The following is a 14,734-nucleotide window of genomic DNA, read 5'->3' as shown; positions in this document are numbered from 1 at the left end:
ATTATTATTATTTAATATCTTTGAAAGAATCTGTACTGTAAAGATAAAGGTGACGTCATTTGATGATCGGAAACGTGCTGTAGAGATTAAAGTACAATTTATGTCCTACTAACGATACTGTTTTTAGATACACAGCGATAGTTTGTAGTTTACATGTATATGTATATACGTACAAATACAAGTGTTACATTTATAATTACTATTCCCCACCTCCAGTTCACTCACGCGTTTGAAGATGAAACGTCACATGAAGCGCGTTGCGTTCTGGGAAACAGTATCCCATGCAGCGTCTTCAGATGCATACATCAAATTTCAGCCAATGTAGCAGGTAATCCGGGCATTCCATGCATACAGAAAATTCACATACTAGTCACAGTATACACACAGCATACTGCATACTGCATTATTGAAATATACTGATTTCAGTGTACTTCAGTTATATTTAGCAGATTCTGGCGAACATAGTAGGTCATCCGGGTATTACATGCATACAGAAAATGTGCATACTATGCACAGCATACATACTGGATACTGCAGAACTAGTAAGAGTAGTATGATAGTATGGCATTTCGAACACAGTCCGTGTGTTTTTAGATCAAGGTTGAGAAATACCTCACCCCTGAGCAGAAAGAAAAAGAAGAAAAGCTAAGAGACGAAGATGAACGGCAAAGGCTTGCCGCCAAGGTATAATATTACTGTACCTCACAACAGGTGTGCTTTTAACAGTTAATTAACTACTTATTTTCACATCGTAATCCATGTTTAACACAACAGTTTACTTTTATAAAAATTTAATATTCTATTCATCCATGAATTTTGAATCTAGTAATTATATATTCATATGAAAAAATGTTTATTTTATCAATTTATACTCTTTCATTCAAAAGTTTGGGGTCATTTTTTAAGAAATAAATATAATGTACATGTTTTATCAGCAAGAATGCATTAAATTGATCAGAAATGACATTTACATTGTTACAAAAAACGTCTATTTCAAATAAATGCTGTTCTTTTGAACTTGCGAAAGGAAAACTTGAAATCGCATCATATGACCCCCCTAAAGAAATTTTTTTTATCATGGTTTCAAACAATAAAGCAGCACAACTGTTTTCAACATTAATAATAATAAGAAATGTTTCATGAGCACCAAATCAGTATATGAGAATGATTTCTGAAGGATCATGTGACACTGAAGACTGGCGTGAAGACTGGCGTAATGACTGCTGAAAATTCAGCTTTCCCATTATGGAATATGTTACATTTTTAAATATATTAAAATAGACAAATTATTTTAAATTGTAATGTCTTACCAATCTTACCAACCCCAAACATTTGAACAGCAGTGTAGTATAATACATTAAACTGAAATATGAAAACGGGCTTATATTGGCAAAAACTGTAATGTGGATATTTCAGTTTGTCTCATGCTGTAGATGATAACAAATTTTCCATTGCAGTCTGACAACATGAGAGATCAAGCACTCAGTGTTATGATGGGTGGAGTTCTGGAACTTAAAAAAGAGGACATGCTGAGGATGATGAGGTGGAAGAAGAATTAATCTTACTAGAATGCAAACTTATTTACCAAAAAGAAGATAAAGGCAGGGGAAAGTAACATTTAAGATATGCTTAACTTACAGGAAGTACCTCAGCCCGAGTTCATGTCTAAACCTGAGGTACAATGGACAGAAGAAGAGAGAAAGAGCTTCAAAGAGTTTGAAAAAAAGCAAAGGGATAACTAACAGGGATAGTTCATCCAAAATTCTGTTTGTTTTTAACTGTCAGGCTTAAAAAATGATAAAATATCCACCAGAGTGTTCCATATAGCACATATACTATATTACAAATCATCTGAAACCATCCAATAACTTAAAAAAACATCTTATTTGCAGTTAGGTATATTCAAAGTTGCCATCTCAAAGTCTGTCACAGTAAATGCGAAAACCAATGGGTGCTTGCATCATTGATGTCAAATCTGCATTTTTGGGTGAACTATTCGCAATCACTCCCTTCCATTTCAAATCATTTTAACACTGTAGACCACTTTCCCTGTTTCTCTAGACACTAGAGACAGAAATGAAGAAACTGCTGACATCTATCAAAGAGGCTACCCAGATGTTTGATGAAAAACTCACAAAGCTGTTTGAAAGGAAGGTGAAATCAGAGATGGTCATATACCAAGTAAGCTGATACAGTACATCATTGCATTTTTGCATGTCACCTTTTCAGGGGCCTATTGTGTGTAATCGCATGACTTGCAAACACTGTAGTTACGTAACAGTAACTGCGCATCTACTACTTATAGATTGTGAGTTTTTATCCTTCAGGAGGAGCTCAAGATTGCTAACCTGGTTCACTCCATTCAAATCGAAGAAGAGATCCTAAGCAGAGAGAAACAGTTGAGCCTTAAACTTGAAAAGGCACGAATTGTAAAGGTGATCTATAGATAATCTGTCTCTTATCTTTTGTTCAGCCCTGCTGTTGTCTGTTCACAGTAACTCTATATAACGTCAGAAATTGGCAGTTATAACTTGAGACTATTATGATGTTCCTGATGATGAGACAAAAATTTAATGCAAGAACAAACTTGTGTGGCACGCTAATCCGTTCCTGTGAGACCGACTGTTTTGCACATGTTCAAGTGTGATTCACCTTTGTAAGTTCCACACACTTGGCCCAAGGAAGGTATCCAGTGGTGGATGAAGGATTGACCATTCTGAGTGAATCCAGTGGCGGGAGCAGATGAAAAGGCACTGATGCATATGTGAGAGAGGCGTTTCCTGCACCACCCCTCTGTGGGGTGTCTTGAAGGTGCCAGTGTATTGTCTGTTTCTCAGGAGATCAAAGTATCTGAGTTTCATGAGTTTCTTTTATCCTTACACCTTTCTTTCCTGTCAGAATGAAATGGGGGAGGAATTGAAAAAACACAAGGAGATTGTTGATGAGTCTAGAGAGGAGTATGATAACACAGTCGCTGAGGACAAAGTAAGATTATGAATATATGATGCATATGCATATCCATAATGTTCTCACCAAGAAAGTCTTATAAATCATTTGCCTTTTTTTAAGCTTCTTGACAAAGGTTTCCGCAAAGAGATTTGACGTCCCTGGACACATAATTGACCAGCTCTATAAGCTTTACAAACGCAGACCAAGGTATAATTTCAGAGGACTTGCAACTTCATAAGACATGTGCTTGTCCAGTTATCTTTAAAACGGTAAGAGTGTTGTTTGACAGGGTTCAGAGGATGAAAACACAGACTGAAAATAACCTGTTCAAAGAGGGGGCACTATTAGGAACAGCACCATCTGATGGACTCTCTCTGATGATGAAGGCCATGGAAGAGTTGGACACACCAGAGAACATGCCGGAAGGATTAGATCCAGTTGTGTGGGAGAGGTTTTGCCTGGCTAGACGGGCCAAAGTGGAAAGTAAACAAAAGGTGAGAATGGGCAGACAGGATGCAAAGGTGCTAGAAGTCCCCCAAATCACATCTTAAGCCATGTTCCTCAAAATGCAAAATCTAAAACTGCCTGAGAAGAGTTTTAACATTTAACTCCTGTAGGCCAAACTAAAGGCATTGACCCTGGCAGAGATGCAGGCTTTTCTTCTGAGGAGAACAGACGAGGACGAGAAAGCTCAACTTGAAATAAAAAATCTCATTAATGAACTTAATAGGTGAGAAGAACAGTTAGTTATAAAAATTAAGGATATCACTGCGCATTGGAAATAGGATGTTACTGAGTATCTCTGACCAGATAATTTCAATCCTAATATTGTCCTAGCCTCTGTGAAGACAAGATGAGGTTTCGACTAGACAGTATGGTGCAGATCGTTCTACAGCAAGGTCAGGTGGAAGTGGAGGCTGGAGACTTCATCGCTGACTATACAGATGCTTTGCTAATCCATCACAAAGTAACTGAGGACCTCAACAGCACCATCAGGGTACATAGAATTACTCATCTTTCTCTTCATTTAAATTTTACTCAAACTATACATTTTATGGTCTATAATATTGCTGATTGTTCTTGTGCATCAACCAGAAACTAAGCACAAAACGAATTCTGGATGATTATCGTCACTGACTGTTTGAACTAGAAATAAATTATAAAGTGCGTAGATTGACATGTAAAGAGCAATAGTTGATTAAATGAAATTTAGATTATTTCAACAAATAAAAACTAAGGAAACATTGTTTGGTAAACACACAATGGCAATTCTGGTATTTTATCACGAGATAACAATTTTTATTTAAATATTGTATTCTCAATTTGAATTTAATAAATCCAGTTATTGATTAACTTATCTATTACTGGTTTACCTATCAGGCTTTAGGAGATCAGAAGATCGCCAGCATGGTGGAGTGTAAAGACTTCCGCAAAGGAATCATACAGCAGGAGTGGCATCACAGGAGAATGAGAATGCAGCTGGAGGATCTCAGTAATAAAACCAGAGACATACAGACCCTGCGCATCGCAATATTGGTTGAAATAATCTTCATTCATTTAGTGCTTTTTTTACCTGGCAGGTATATGATTGATAAAGTAAGCTAGTGAAAATCGAAAAGGAATGATTTAACAGATCTAAGACAAGAAGACACTATGACTCAGGACTACCTTTGTCTTTGCTTTAAAGTGAAATTGAATGACAAAATATTACAATTACAAATTTTTTTTTTTCTAATGTCAGCACCTAAATGAAACAAATAATGACAACAGGGTGTCAAAGCAGCTCGCAGCTCTGGAGACGACCATAGATTTACAGAAAACGGTAAACTTGCTCATTTTTTTAAGTACCTAGCGGAGATATTAAGCATAGAGTAACTTTTCCAGATGCATATTTCTCAGCACAGGTGTTCCTTAGTTGTAAATTCTTTACAGAAAGTTGTAAAGTCTGGATAATTACATGAATCAAATTCATTGACACATATAAAAGTTTGGTTTGTTCCACTCTTTGCCCAGACTCAGCAAAAGAAATTTGAGACTTTCAAGAAACAGGTAAAGCACCTGGACAGACAAGGTGTGCAAATGCAAGAGAAGAACGCAGCCCTCGACTTGAAAGTGGCTGACATGGAGATAACTGTCGCAGAGAGAAGAAATATTTACGAGGCTGTTGGTGACTTTATATCTTGCCTCATTAAAGAAACAACTGTTTTAAGTAACAATTTGTTTTTAGCAAAAATAGACTGCTTAGTAGTTTAGAGCACACGAGGCCTATGATGAAACATGAGGAGAGATTACTGTGTTAATCATTCATAAATGCATTTATTTTTTTAAAGAAATTAATACTTTTATTATTATTCAGTTAGGACACATTAACTGATCAAAAGTGACAGTAAAGGCATTTAAAATGTTTTACTTCATATAAATGCTGTTTTTTTTTTAACTTTCTATTTATTAAAAAAAAATTGGCTGGAGTAATATATATATTCAGATAGAAAAGTTATTTTCAATTATAATAAAATGTAACAATATTACTGATCAATGTTGCACTGCGGAAGCTTCTGTCATGAAAACAAATTCCTCGTATGTGAAAACATACCTGGCAATAAAGCTCATAATGATTCTGATTCTGAAATAAATGCAGCCTAGGTGAGAATAAGAGACTTTTTCCAAAGCATTAAAAAATCTTTTGATCAGCAGAGTAAATTGTGCCAATGAATTAAATGAATTTTTCATTTTTAAACTTTTATGTATGATTTGTACTGTAAATTCTGCTCAAGGTTCATGTATAATGCCCAATAACTCACTTATATTATTCACAAATATTATTTTGTTTTCCAGCAATGGGAGATAACCAAGACACAGACGCAGAGAAGAACTACCCAGATATCATCTTAAGAAAGAAGCTGTTGAACACAGTCAGAGCACAATCTGACGAGATACTCATACTGAGAGCGGAGGCTGAGAAACTGCGTATGAAGAACTTCCCATCTCTTTCTCAACTACACAACTGATTTAGGATACATAACAGATTTATTATTACAGCTTTTGGTTGAAAAATAAAATTATTTCAATACAAACTTGTGAAATGACAACACAAGTAAAATAAATTACAATACAGTTTGATAAACCTACCAAAAGTCACACTGCAATGTCTTATAAGTTATATAGGGTATAATGTGAATAGTCTTCCTATCTGAATGTATTGATGAATGACCTGGTCTGAAAAGGCTTCTTACAACCCATTTAAATAGTGTCAATAAAATTAATACAAACAATAAATTTCAGTTGTCCGTGAAGTCTTCCTCTGTCCTGTCAAAGTGCAGTATTTTGTCATCTAAGCCTAAATTGTCTATAAGCTGAGACAGACTGACTTGTTTTCCCTCTGTGGGTAATTCACTCTGTAATTCACACAGCACTGACTGAGCACAGGATCTCCATTTGTCTGTGAGCTTCTGCAGCTGGGTCAAGTCATTCTGAAAGAAAAGACCGCAAAGAGTGAAAAACTTAAAGAACATCATCATTCGTGTTAATTGCAATACTTGATTAAGAAATAAATGTTTACCTTTTTCCTATACATCCTGACCATCTTTAATCTTCGCAAGGTTTCTGATTTCTCCTTCACTGCTTTTCTTAGCTCTTCATATGGCTGAATCGAGTCTTTTTGTGCAGGCTCAGCTGTGTAAAGTGAACAGTCTATTTTCCCCCTCATATCATTCCGCTTGACATCAGTATCAGGGTCTCTGTCGTCGGTCAAACTGTGGTTAGTGTCTCCCAGTTGTGAGGCCTGTGGTTGATCGTCATCTTCAATTTTAAGGCGTTTAACCACACTGTGGGGGGATCTGAACGAGTAGCGTGATCTTTTTAACTTCTCCTTCAGTGAGGAACTCATGGACTGAAGCAAAAAATGTCCACAAAATATCAACAATGCTCATATGTGAGTCTAGACACAGTCAGTGATTATTTTTTTGTGGAAAATAAGCTCTTCACATGTATGAATGTGGTTTATCTACTCTTTGCTAATTTTAGCTTCATATGAAAATATTAGATATCAAAAAGGCAGTAAGCTGTAACGTTACCTTGGCAGCGCTTGGCCTGCTTGAAGAAGACTGGGCTGTACTTCGTGTATTTTCATTAGTTGGTGTCAGTTTTATCGGGGTTGTCTCCATGATCACATCATATGAAATCGCTATGAAGAGGAGAAAACAGGTACATAACTCTAAAATGACAGGGTACTATTTACGTATCTTCTGCCGTAAAAATACAGTCGGAAGCAACTCTAGGTGAATATGATCTTTACAGCTGTAATGTTATCAGTAGGCACTCTGATGTTTTGAAATTGTCGTCTTCTTGGTGTGTTTTGAAATTGGTGCAAGAGCCACATATTTCATCGTCATTTCCGGGCCGCCTATACGTCATTGTCATCATCATGAATCATGGGAAACGTAGTCTACAAGAACTGTTTTTCTAATTTATTAGAGGTAATTTATAGAATAGAATAGAATAGTTATAATGTAATAATATACTTTGTAAGTTATAAAAATAATAGACAGCTGTAATGTTATCAGTAGGCACTCTGATGTTTTGAAATTGTCGTCTTCTTGGTGTGTTTTGAAATTGGTGCAAGAGCCACATATTTCATCGTCATTTCCAGGCCGCCTATACGTCATTGTCATGATCATGAATCATGGGAAACGTAGTCTACAAGAACTGTTTTTTTAATTTATTAGAGGTAATTTATAGAATAGAATAGAATAGTTATAATGTAATAATATACTTTGTAAGTTATTAAAATAATATAATTTATTTTGTATATTTTGTAATAATATATAGGCTAATAATATTTTGCACCATTCACAGTTAGGACTTACACAAAAATGACAATGTGAACAAATTAATAAACCCATCTTATCTTAAACTAACTGTAGGTAGACAACATGGTTGAAGGAGAAATTGTAAAATTGTGAAGAGAATTATTTGGTTAAAACTTGCAAACGCAGAATGCAGCACCTCATAGTTTATTATTTTTAAATCACATAATAACAGAAAAAGGTTTTGACTATTTGACTATATATCTGTTATATCAATCAGCTATATCAATTGAAAAGTACAGATGTCCATACATAAAGAATAGCAACATATGATCTAAACATATTTCTTCAGTCTTCTTGTCTTGTGCAGATGAAAGGGACTAATAGGATTCCAAAACTGAATCAGAGGTGAAATTGGTGGCACAGTTTGAATGAACCCATGTATAAAATCAAAAAGAAAGATGTCGAAATAAATGAATCAAACTCTGAATCATTATAGTGATGAATCCATTAATTATGTAGCTTATATAACAAACATACTCAGTAAGCATCTTGCACAAAACCACTGCAAAAACAGTAGTTAAGAAGAAAAAAAGAAAAACCTCTCTTTTCAAATGAAGATGATTACGTTGGTGGTTCAGTTCATTCATGTTCTTTTTTTTCAACCCCATTACTCTTCTACTTCTACTGGGAATTTTTTCTGTCTTGTTATAACTTGTCTATGAAATTAAAATTGTTTAATAGCTGTATAGTCATGCAACCGTGCTCTCTCACGTTTCTAAAATTTGTATGGGGTCTAATACAATGTGCAAAGAGACAGAAAGATGCATATGGGGCGGAGTTAAAAATTTTGTGACTAATGTGCATTTTGTATCAGCAGGGTGTGCCCATTGCCCACTGGGGAAAAAATGTATCCTTAGAAAATGGCATGTAAATCCCAAGGGAAGCAACACCCTTTTCCTTCGGAAAACTTGTATGTGCCTGAATTTCATTTGGAACATTTGCATTGTTCTTTGATCCAGCTGTCTTCGGATTATTCACTGAGATAATGAGTAATAAAATCACTTAATATGTATCATATAGGACTGGCTAAAATGGTATGCATGAACACTCTGTAAGGATGTTAAACTCTTGCTGGTAATATAAGCCGGACATATCCTCATATGACCCCAACTCATACAAATGTTCTGTCTGTAATCAGCTGGCACATTCAGCTAAAGTAAAATTATTATAGTCATGTTCCTACAGTTTATTTAAAGACGCATACTTTCTTTGTAGTGATTTGAAAGGTATATTTAAACATAATTTGATTCCCAGGAAATGTATGAGCTTTCAAAAAGGTACTAATATGTATAATTTAGGTACTAATATGTACTTTTAATATGTACCGCTTTTGTACAAGTGGCAGCTTTGTAACTTTTTTCCTGAGAATGTATATCTGAAATGCAATATGTATGTTGCTCATAAAGCACTTCTGTAGTGTATTTTAATAAGAGACAAAGCATGAGCCTCCCAAAGTTATATAATGTAATCGAAGTCTTTATGACCTAACTTCCTACATGGAACATTATTATACAATGGCTTAAATAATTTATTCTAAAATATTTTAGATTAATTGCTTCAAGCTGAACAACATGCATTTTCTGTCATGTTTATGCTGCTATGCCAACAGTAGTAGATTAAACTTTTTTTTCTGTGTCAGTCTAGGCGAAGTTACTGACACATAGATAATACATCCAGCCACACCTGTGTTCACCTGAACATGTCTTAAAGCTTTAGTTTGCTGGAACATAAAGGATAAAATTGTGATTCCTGAGGGTATTGTCTTTTTTTAAAAGTCTGTCTGTGTACCTGCCAAAAGACAGGGGAGTGGCTCGGCATAAAATCCTACCCAGAACTCCTGTGGAGACTTGCTGGTCAACGGAGAGAGAATATCAGAAAAAAAACAGCAGAAGTCAGGCAACAACATTCATACTGCACAGGTGAAGTTCACAGGCAACTCTTAAGTGGACTTTATCTAAAATCCCTTTCTCTTCAGATTTTCAAGGATCAAAGGTAAAACATTTTATTAATGATTTTGCTTTCGAACTTTTTTCTTTTAATCACAAAAAAAGAGAAAAGAGAAACGAATAGCAATACATTTGTGCTTTGTAAGGCTTTGTTAGGCTATGTAAATTTATATATTCCTTCTTCTTTATTGCTTTTTAAATTATTCCCGTTGCTCTCCTCAAATATTTATTTGTAAATTTTTTTGTAAAATATTTATTTGTAAACATATTTCTTTGTATTTTGTTTCTGTGCGGGACTGCACCAAAGACAAAAACCCAGACTGAAACAATAGAAACCAAAACACCTTTGTGATATTAATGATAAATTATGGGTCCATTTGATTAATTATGAGACGTTTTTAATGTTTCATTGTTTTATTCTAAACTTCACAGTAAATGTGGGGAAGAAGTTGGGTTAAAATCTGAACTGATTCTGAATTCAGGGATGAAAAGCCTTGTACAGATAATCACCATTAGCAAATAAAGGCATTATTTGTCTATGGGGGACCATTCACTGTGTTTAGCTTTTTCATGTATTGTGGTTTGCAGGGAAACAGTAGCTGGTCTTGCATTTGAAACTGAAGATGTGAGGAGGGTGGGGTGGTGATAAATTGCTTTACTCTCTCCTCTGTAAATATGAGACTATAGTTGTACTTGCTAGTCTTTTGTTGGAGCAAAAAATTGTCCTTTAGGCATTCTTTTTCATTAAAGTTGAATATGGGTATATGCGTCATTTGTAATTACTTTTTGGAAATGGTGTGGAATAGTCTTCCATTCTATAATATTCTTGCCTTGAGTAGAATCTGCTAGGAAAGAGAAGAAATCCTTTTGTTTATCATTGTGCATGCAGTTAACATTTTCTTGTTAAAACATGTTGCTGTGAGGGACAAAGACATTAAAACACATCTTCTTGTAAAAACAAATTATTCTGTCATTTCATTCAGGAATATATCACAAACTAAGTATAATTGACTAAATAAGTTTATGTATATTATGCATAATATTTATTGCAGCTCTTCTCATCAAGTACTATCCCACAGTTCAACTGTAATAGAAACACCTTAAAGCTCTATTTGAGTATGTCTAGATCTAGACTGATTCTGCTTCGTATCACACCGATTTGAATGATCTGTAATTGTTTTGCTACATTTATTTAGCATGGAATGGATGATTTAATACAGCAAAGAAACTATTCAGGAGGAAGTTCAGGAGAGAGAGGTAAGGGTGTTTGATTAGCTTGAGTTTATCAATTTGCTGTGAACCTGAACCAAAATCTTTTGTGAAAATCTTTTCATTGTGATTGTAATGTTACTAAGAAGCTTGATTATTATTTTGATGAAGTGGCAACGTTTTATTCAGCTATATGTTTTTGAATTTCAAAGCAAGAACTGTTCATATTTATAAGACATGTATTATGAAAACAGGCATCGCAGAAACAATTTCTACTACTAGAATTACATCTTTACCTCCACGTAAGTTACCCCTGTTCACTTTCCCATGTACATTTTATCTGTTTTCACTGTCTGATTTATTCATATTCAATGCCTCCCTCCTCTACTGAATTTGTGCATTATGGGAAAATTCCTGCTTGTCAAACTGTGGCTGTAACTTGAGCATCTTTTTCAATATGAGATCAAAGTGGTCATTGCTGTAATTTACCATGTTTTTAACCCGCAGGAGGCTTCAGTGCATCTGCCAACAAGGGCATGTCAAGCACCTCTGGGTCTCCTGTTCTGGAGAAGAACATTTTGACTCAGAACAACAGCAGTTCTTTTTTTTCATCCTGTAAGCCAATCTAGCATTACTTTTTAAGAGTTACACAATAATTAGTTTCAGGTTTTAGTCTGATACAGTCTTTATACTATATATTATATGTTTAATATTTAAAACAAACTCATATATTTCGTCCCTGTTTGTGTGTCTCAGCATCTGTGGGTGTGAGTGCAGGTGGGTTAGGCTCTGGATCAGGAGAATATCTGGCAGAGGAGACAACTGTGAGCAGGAAGACAGGTGGTGCCTCTGGAGTCTCTGGATCGGGAACTGGGTCGAGGCTGAGATCCAGCTCCACTGATGGCATGAGAAGAACACAAGACTCCCCTTTGTTTGTGGAGAGGAAAAGCAAAACTACTCATTCACGTCGTTATGATGGTTAGTCACAGCTGAGACACCTTAAATAAATAAATAAATACTTTTTTAGCATTTGTTTTGTCAGTCCCTCATAATTACACTAGCATGTAATATATATATTTTTTAACTTCAACAGGAAGTTCAAGTGACAACTCATCCCCAGAAATAAAAAGAAAAGACTATGGTAAGACCCTCAGCCAAATAAAAAAAATGTTTAACGTAGTTTATATGATAGAGACAAATGAAGAAATCAGGATCCGCACTCACTTATAAACTATCAATGTTCTTTAGAGTTTTATTGTACAAAAAGCACAAATGGAACATCAGGATCATCAAAAGTTTTGGCACTAGGCCTTCCTCAGTGAAATATGATAGAGACAAGAAATATCACCTTTTGTTTCAATTGCTCTGTTTTCAGGTTCAACTAGAGGAAGGAGTCAAAGCAGGGGTGAGATTATTATTTACACTAATGCAAATTACTTTGCATAGAATAATCATCTTTATTGTCCAATGGTATTATGTTTATAACTTTTTTACTTTGAACACTCTCTCCAAAACCCCGCTTACAAAATACATTTCAAACACGCAGTAATTCAGAAATGTTTCTTTGTCAGAAATACACCACTTGATACTTATTCGTTACTCGAAGCATTCAGCTGTCTAATATTTCTGAAAAAATACCATTGTCTATTGCAACGCTCAATAACAGAGAGCTCATCGAGGAAAACTGTTTCCTACACAGCTGTGTTCCTGTTCATTTCCCAAGTTTTTTTCTAGTAATTAATCAAATAATTTCCACTCAATTCAATATTCAGTATCTATGGAATTTGAAAAGTAGTAGTGGAATAAACTGAAAAGTGTACGGTCAGTCGTCAATCAGAAAGTAAACATTGCCAAGTTATGTTCAATGTTTCTCAGCACTTAGTGGTTCCTGGACATTAGCCTACTCATCAGTTACATATTTAATATATGTGCTAAATGTATGTGTTGGTGTTGAAATAATGACAAGATAATTATTAGTTAAAGTATTTTCTCTCTAACTCTGTCTTTCTGTGTTTGTTTTAGAGACGGAAATCAGGACCAGGCTACAGAGTGCATCTCCCTCCACTAGATGTATGTTATCCCTCTATTTCTGTCTATTTCAGTTGTTTTAGGAAATCACATAAATAAATACAGGTACAGAACCGTAGCACTTAACAATACTTAAATTCGATTTAAAAAAAAATAACTGGTACTAATATGATGAGAAATGTTTAAACAGCCCCCTTATAACTTGAGGAAACAAGTTAACAAATGTAGGCCTATACAGTGGCGGATGAATGATGAATGAACATGAATGAACATCTGAGGTCATGTTGAAAGATACACTACAACTTTTTAGGCTACTGAATGTATAGTATCTCATGTAATCACTCAATGAGTGTTTCAACTGCGGAAAGACAGCAACTTGAAACCATTGTCACATAACTCAGAAAATCCATTCAGTGTCCATAAACTATAGTGAGAAAAATGTACACTATGGAGAATTTAGCAAAAATTACATTTGTTATATTTTTGCTCATATAATAATTATTTTTTTATTATAATTAATAAAAATGCACATATATAACTTTACTATAAAAGAACTTGTATACAAATCAATTGTTACTTTTAACCGTAACAATATGGGCTCCCTGTATAGTTTAGTTTAGAAAATTCAAGGGGAAAAAATAGCACGTACTTAATCACAATCTTGTTAATTATTCCTGAATAATTCTCACACCAGGCTGAACTCAAAAGTTGACAGCCCTGTTTGAAGTAAGTTTAAGTTTTAGGTTTCCTGAACAACATTTACAAAATTCACTGTAAATGTTAATATTAGATCTTTCCCAGACAGCAGACAGTTTCGGCCCAGATCCGGCCCACATCTGGCCCGCATGGATTTCACATGGGCCAGATGTGGGCCGGATCTGGGCCAACACTATGTTGCTGTCTGGGTTGCTCCAACCGCTGGTTAATCAGATGATAGAAATAAGAGAAATAAGTTTCAATAGACTAACATTTGAAGTTAAGGTAGGAATGAGTAGCTGATGTCAGGTAATCTGAAGTAATCAACAATCGCAGGATTTATTCATGCTTTTTTATGCCAGGTTGGAGTTATGCACTGTCATGATCTATGGACCCCCTGAATTAGTCTTGGCCACCCCATGTATAAAACTCTAGCTCCTCCGCTGTGTATAAAGTTTTTTTTCTCAGAGACTCAAGGAAAAGCTGAATTAGTTTTTTTAACACCACAGCGGACAGTAGCATGAGAGAGTGAACGTGAAGGCAAGTTTAGACACGACGTTGTGGTTAACACAGTGCTGTTGCTACAGGGACAGAGCTGGATGATGTGAAGAAGCTGTTGAAGGGATCACGTTCGGCCAGCGTCAGCCCCACACGATCTCCCTCCTCCTCCCCTCTCCCTATACCTCGCAAGGCCAGCACCTTAGACACCAAGATCTCCACCAAGCAAGGTATTGTAAGCTGCAGAAGAGCTCAGGCCGTTGACAAATCATGCGTTATTAGTAAAGCTTATGTATTAGTAAAGATTTTGTAGTAGATAACCACACCAATGGTGTGCAGAGGAGCCCATTTTTTTCTATGCACAAAAAAATTCCAAATTCCCCAGTTCATCCGTGCATAGAGATCTTGTGTTCAATTCCAAGGCTTTAAAGGGGTGATATGACGTTGCTAAAAAGAACATTATTTTGTGTAGGCTATTTGGTGTAATGCAATGTGTTTATGCGGTTTAAGGTTAAAAAAACACATTATTTTCCTAATGTG

The 14,734-nt window shown here is 35.4% G+C and overlaps 3 protein-coding genes across 11 annotated transcripts in view; 2 read left to right on the top strand and 1 right to left on the bottom strand.

The window, feature by feature from the left end:
* The window catches only part of LOC107743591 (cilia- and flagella-associated protein 43-like), a 16,479-nt gene extending 10,512 nt beyond the window's left edge, over positions 1-5,967 (top strand). The window contains 15 exon segments of the mRNA XM_016556923.1: positions 595-684; positions 1,458-1,537; positions 1,640-1,766; positions 2,062-2,181; positions 2,328-2,435; positions 2,899-2,985; positions 3,070-3,095; positions 3,097-3,156; positions 3,239-3,443; positions 3,567-3,679; positions 3,787-3,946; positions 4,330-4,509; positions 4,691-4,771; positions 4,963-5,116; positions 5,785-5,967. Coding sequence (XP_016412409.1) covers positions 595-684; positions 1,458-1,537; positions 1,640-1,766; positions 2,062-2,181; positions 2,328-2,435; positions 2,899-2,985; positions 3,070-3,095; positions 3,097-3,156; positions 3,239-3,443; positions 3,567-3,679; positions 3,787-3,946; positions 4,330-4,509; positions 4,691-4,771; positions 4,963-5,116; positions 5,785-5,957 — 1,764 coding nt within the window. The 3' untranslated portion in view covers positions 5,958-5,967.
* Positions 5,968-5,969: 2 nt separating this feature from the next.
* On the bottom strand, positions 5,970-7,514 carry LOC107743517 (swi5-dependent recombination DNA repair protein 1 homolog). 4 transcript variants are annotated; one of them, XM_016556771.1, is made up of 4 exons: positions 7,495-7,514; positions 7,023-7,132; positions 6,509-6,838; positions 5,975-6,419 (listed from the first exon to the last, which is right to left on the bottom strand). In XM_016556771.1, the coding sequence occupies exons 2-4, from the start codon at positions 7,110-7,112 to the stop codon at positions 6,228-6,230; spliced, it is 612 nt and encodes a 203-aa protein (XP_016412257.1). In that variant the 5' UTR covers positions 7,113-7,132; positions 7,495-7,514; the 3' UTR covers positions 5,975-6,227. The 4 variants fall into 4 exon arrangements, with proteins under 4 accessions (XP_016412258.1, XP_016412257.1, XP_016412253.1 ...); XM_016556767.1 differs by lacking the exon at positions 7,495-7,514 and adding an exon at positions 7,244-7,366 and having other exon boundaries at positions 5,976-6,419; XM_016556772.1 differs by lacking the exon at positions 7,495-7,514 and having other exon boundaries at positions 5,970-6,419; positions 7,039-7,112.
* A 2,146-nt stretch (positions 7,515-9,660) lies between these two features.
* col17a1b (collagen, type XVII, alpha 1b) overlaps positions 9,661-14,734 on the top strand; it is a 21,552-nt gene continuing 16,478 nt past the window's right edge. For 5 of the 6 annotated variants that reach the window (XM_016556762.1, XM_016556759.1, XM_016556757.1 and 2 more), the window contains exons 1-9: positions 9,662-9,809; positions 10,960-11,020; positions 11,227-11,274; positions 11,480-11,587; positions 11,729-11,950; positions 12,066-12,113; positions 12,348-12,377; positions 12,995-13,042; positions 14,284-14,424. In XM_016556762.1, the coding sequence (XP_016412248.1) occupies positions 10,966-11,020; positions 11,227-11,274; positions 11,480-11,587; positions 11,729-11,950; positions 12,066-12,113; positions 12,348-12,377; positions 12,995-13,042; positions 14,284-14,424 (700 nt within the window). In that variant the 5' untranslated portion in view covers positions 9,662-9,809; positions 10,960-10,965. Of the gene's footprint in view, positions 9,810-10,959; positions 11,021-11,226; positions 11,275-11,479; positions 11,588-11,728; positions 11,951-12,065; positions 12,114-12,347; positions 12,378-12,994; positions 13,043-14,283; positions 14,425-14,734 lie in introns of all 6 variants that reach the window. The other variant, XM_016556760.1, reaches the window with a different exon arrangement.

The sequence above is a fragment of the Sinocyclocheilus rhinocerous genome, unplaced genomic scaffold (genome assembly GCF_001515625.1).
Source record: "Sinocyclocheilus rhinocerous isolate Xijiao unplaced genomic scaffold, SAMN03320098_v1.1 scaffold677, whole genome shotgun sequence".
Lineage (NCBI taxonomy): Eukaryota > Metazoa > Chordata > Actinopteri > Cypriniformes > Cyprinidae > Sinocyclocheilus > Sinocyclocheilus rhinocerous.
Note: the sequence above shows the minus strand (reverse complement) of the source record. Positions and strands in the feature narration are given on the sequence as shown.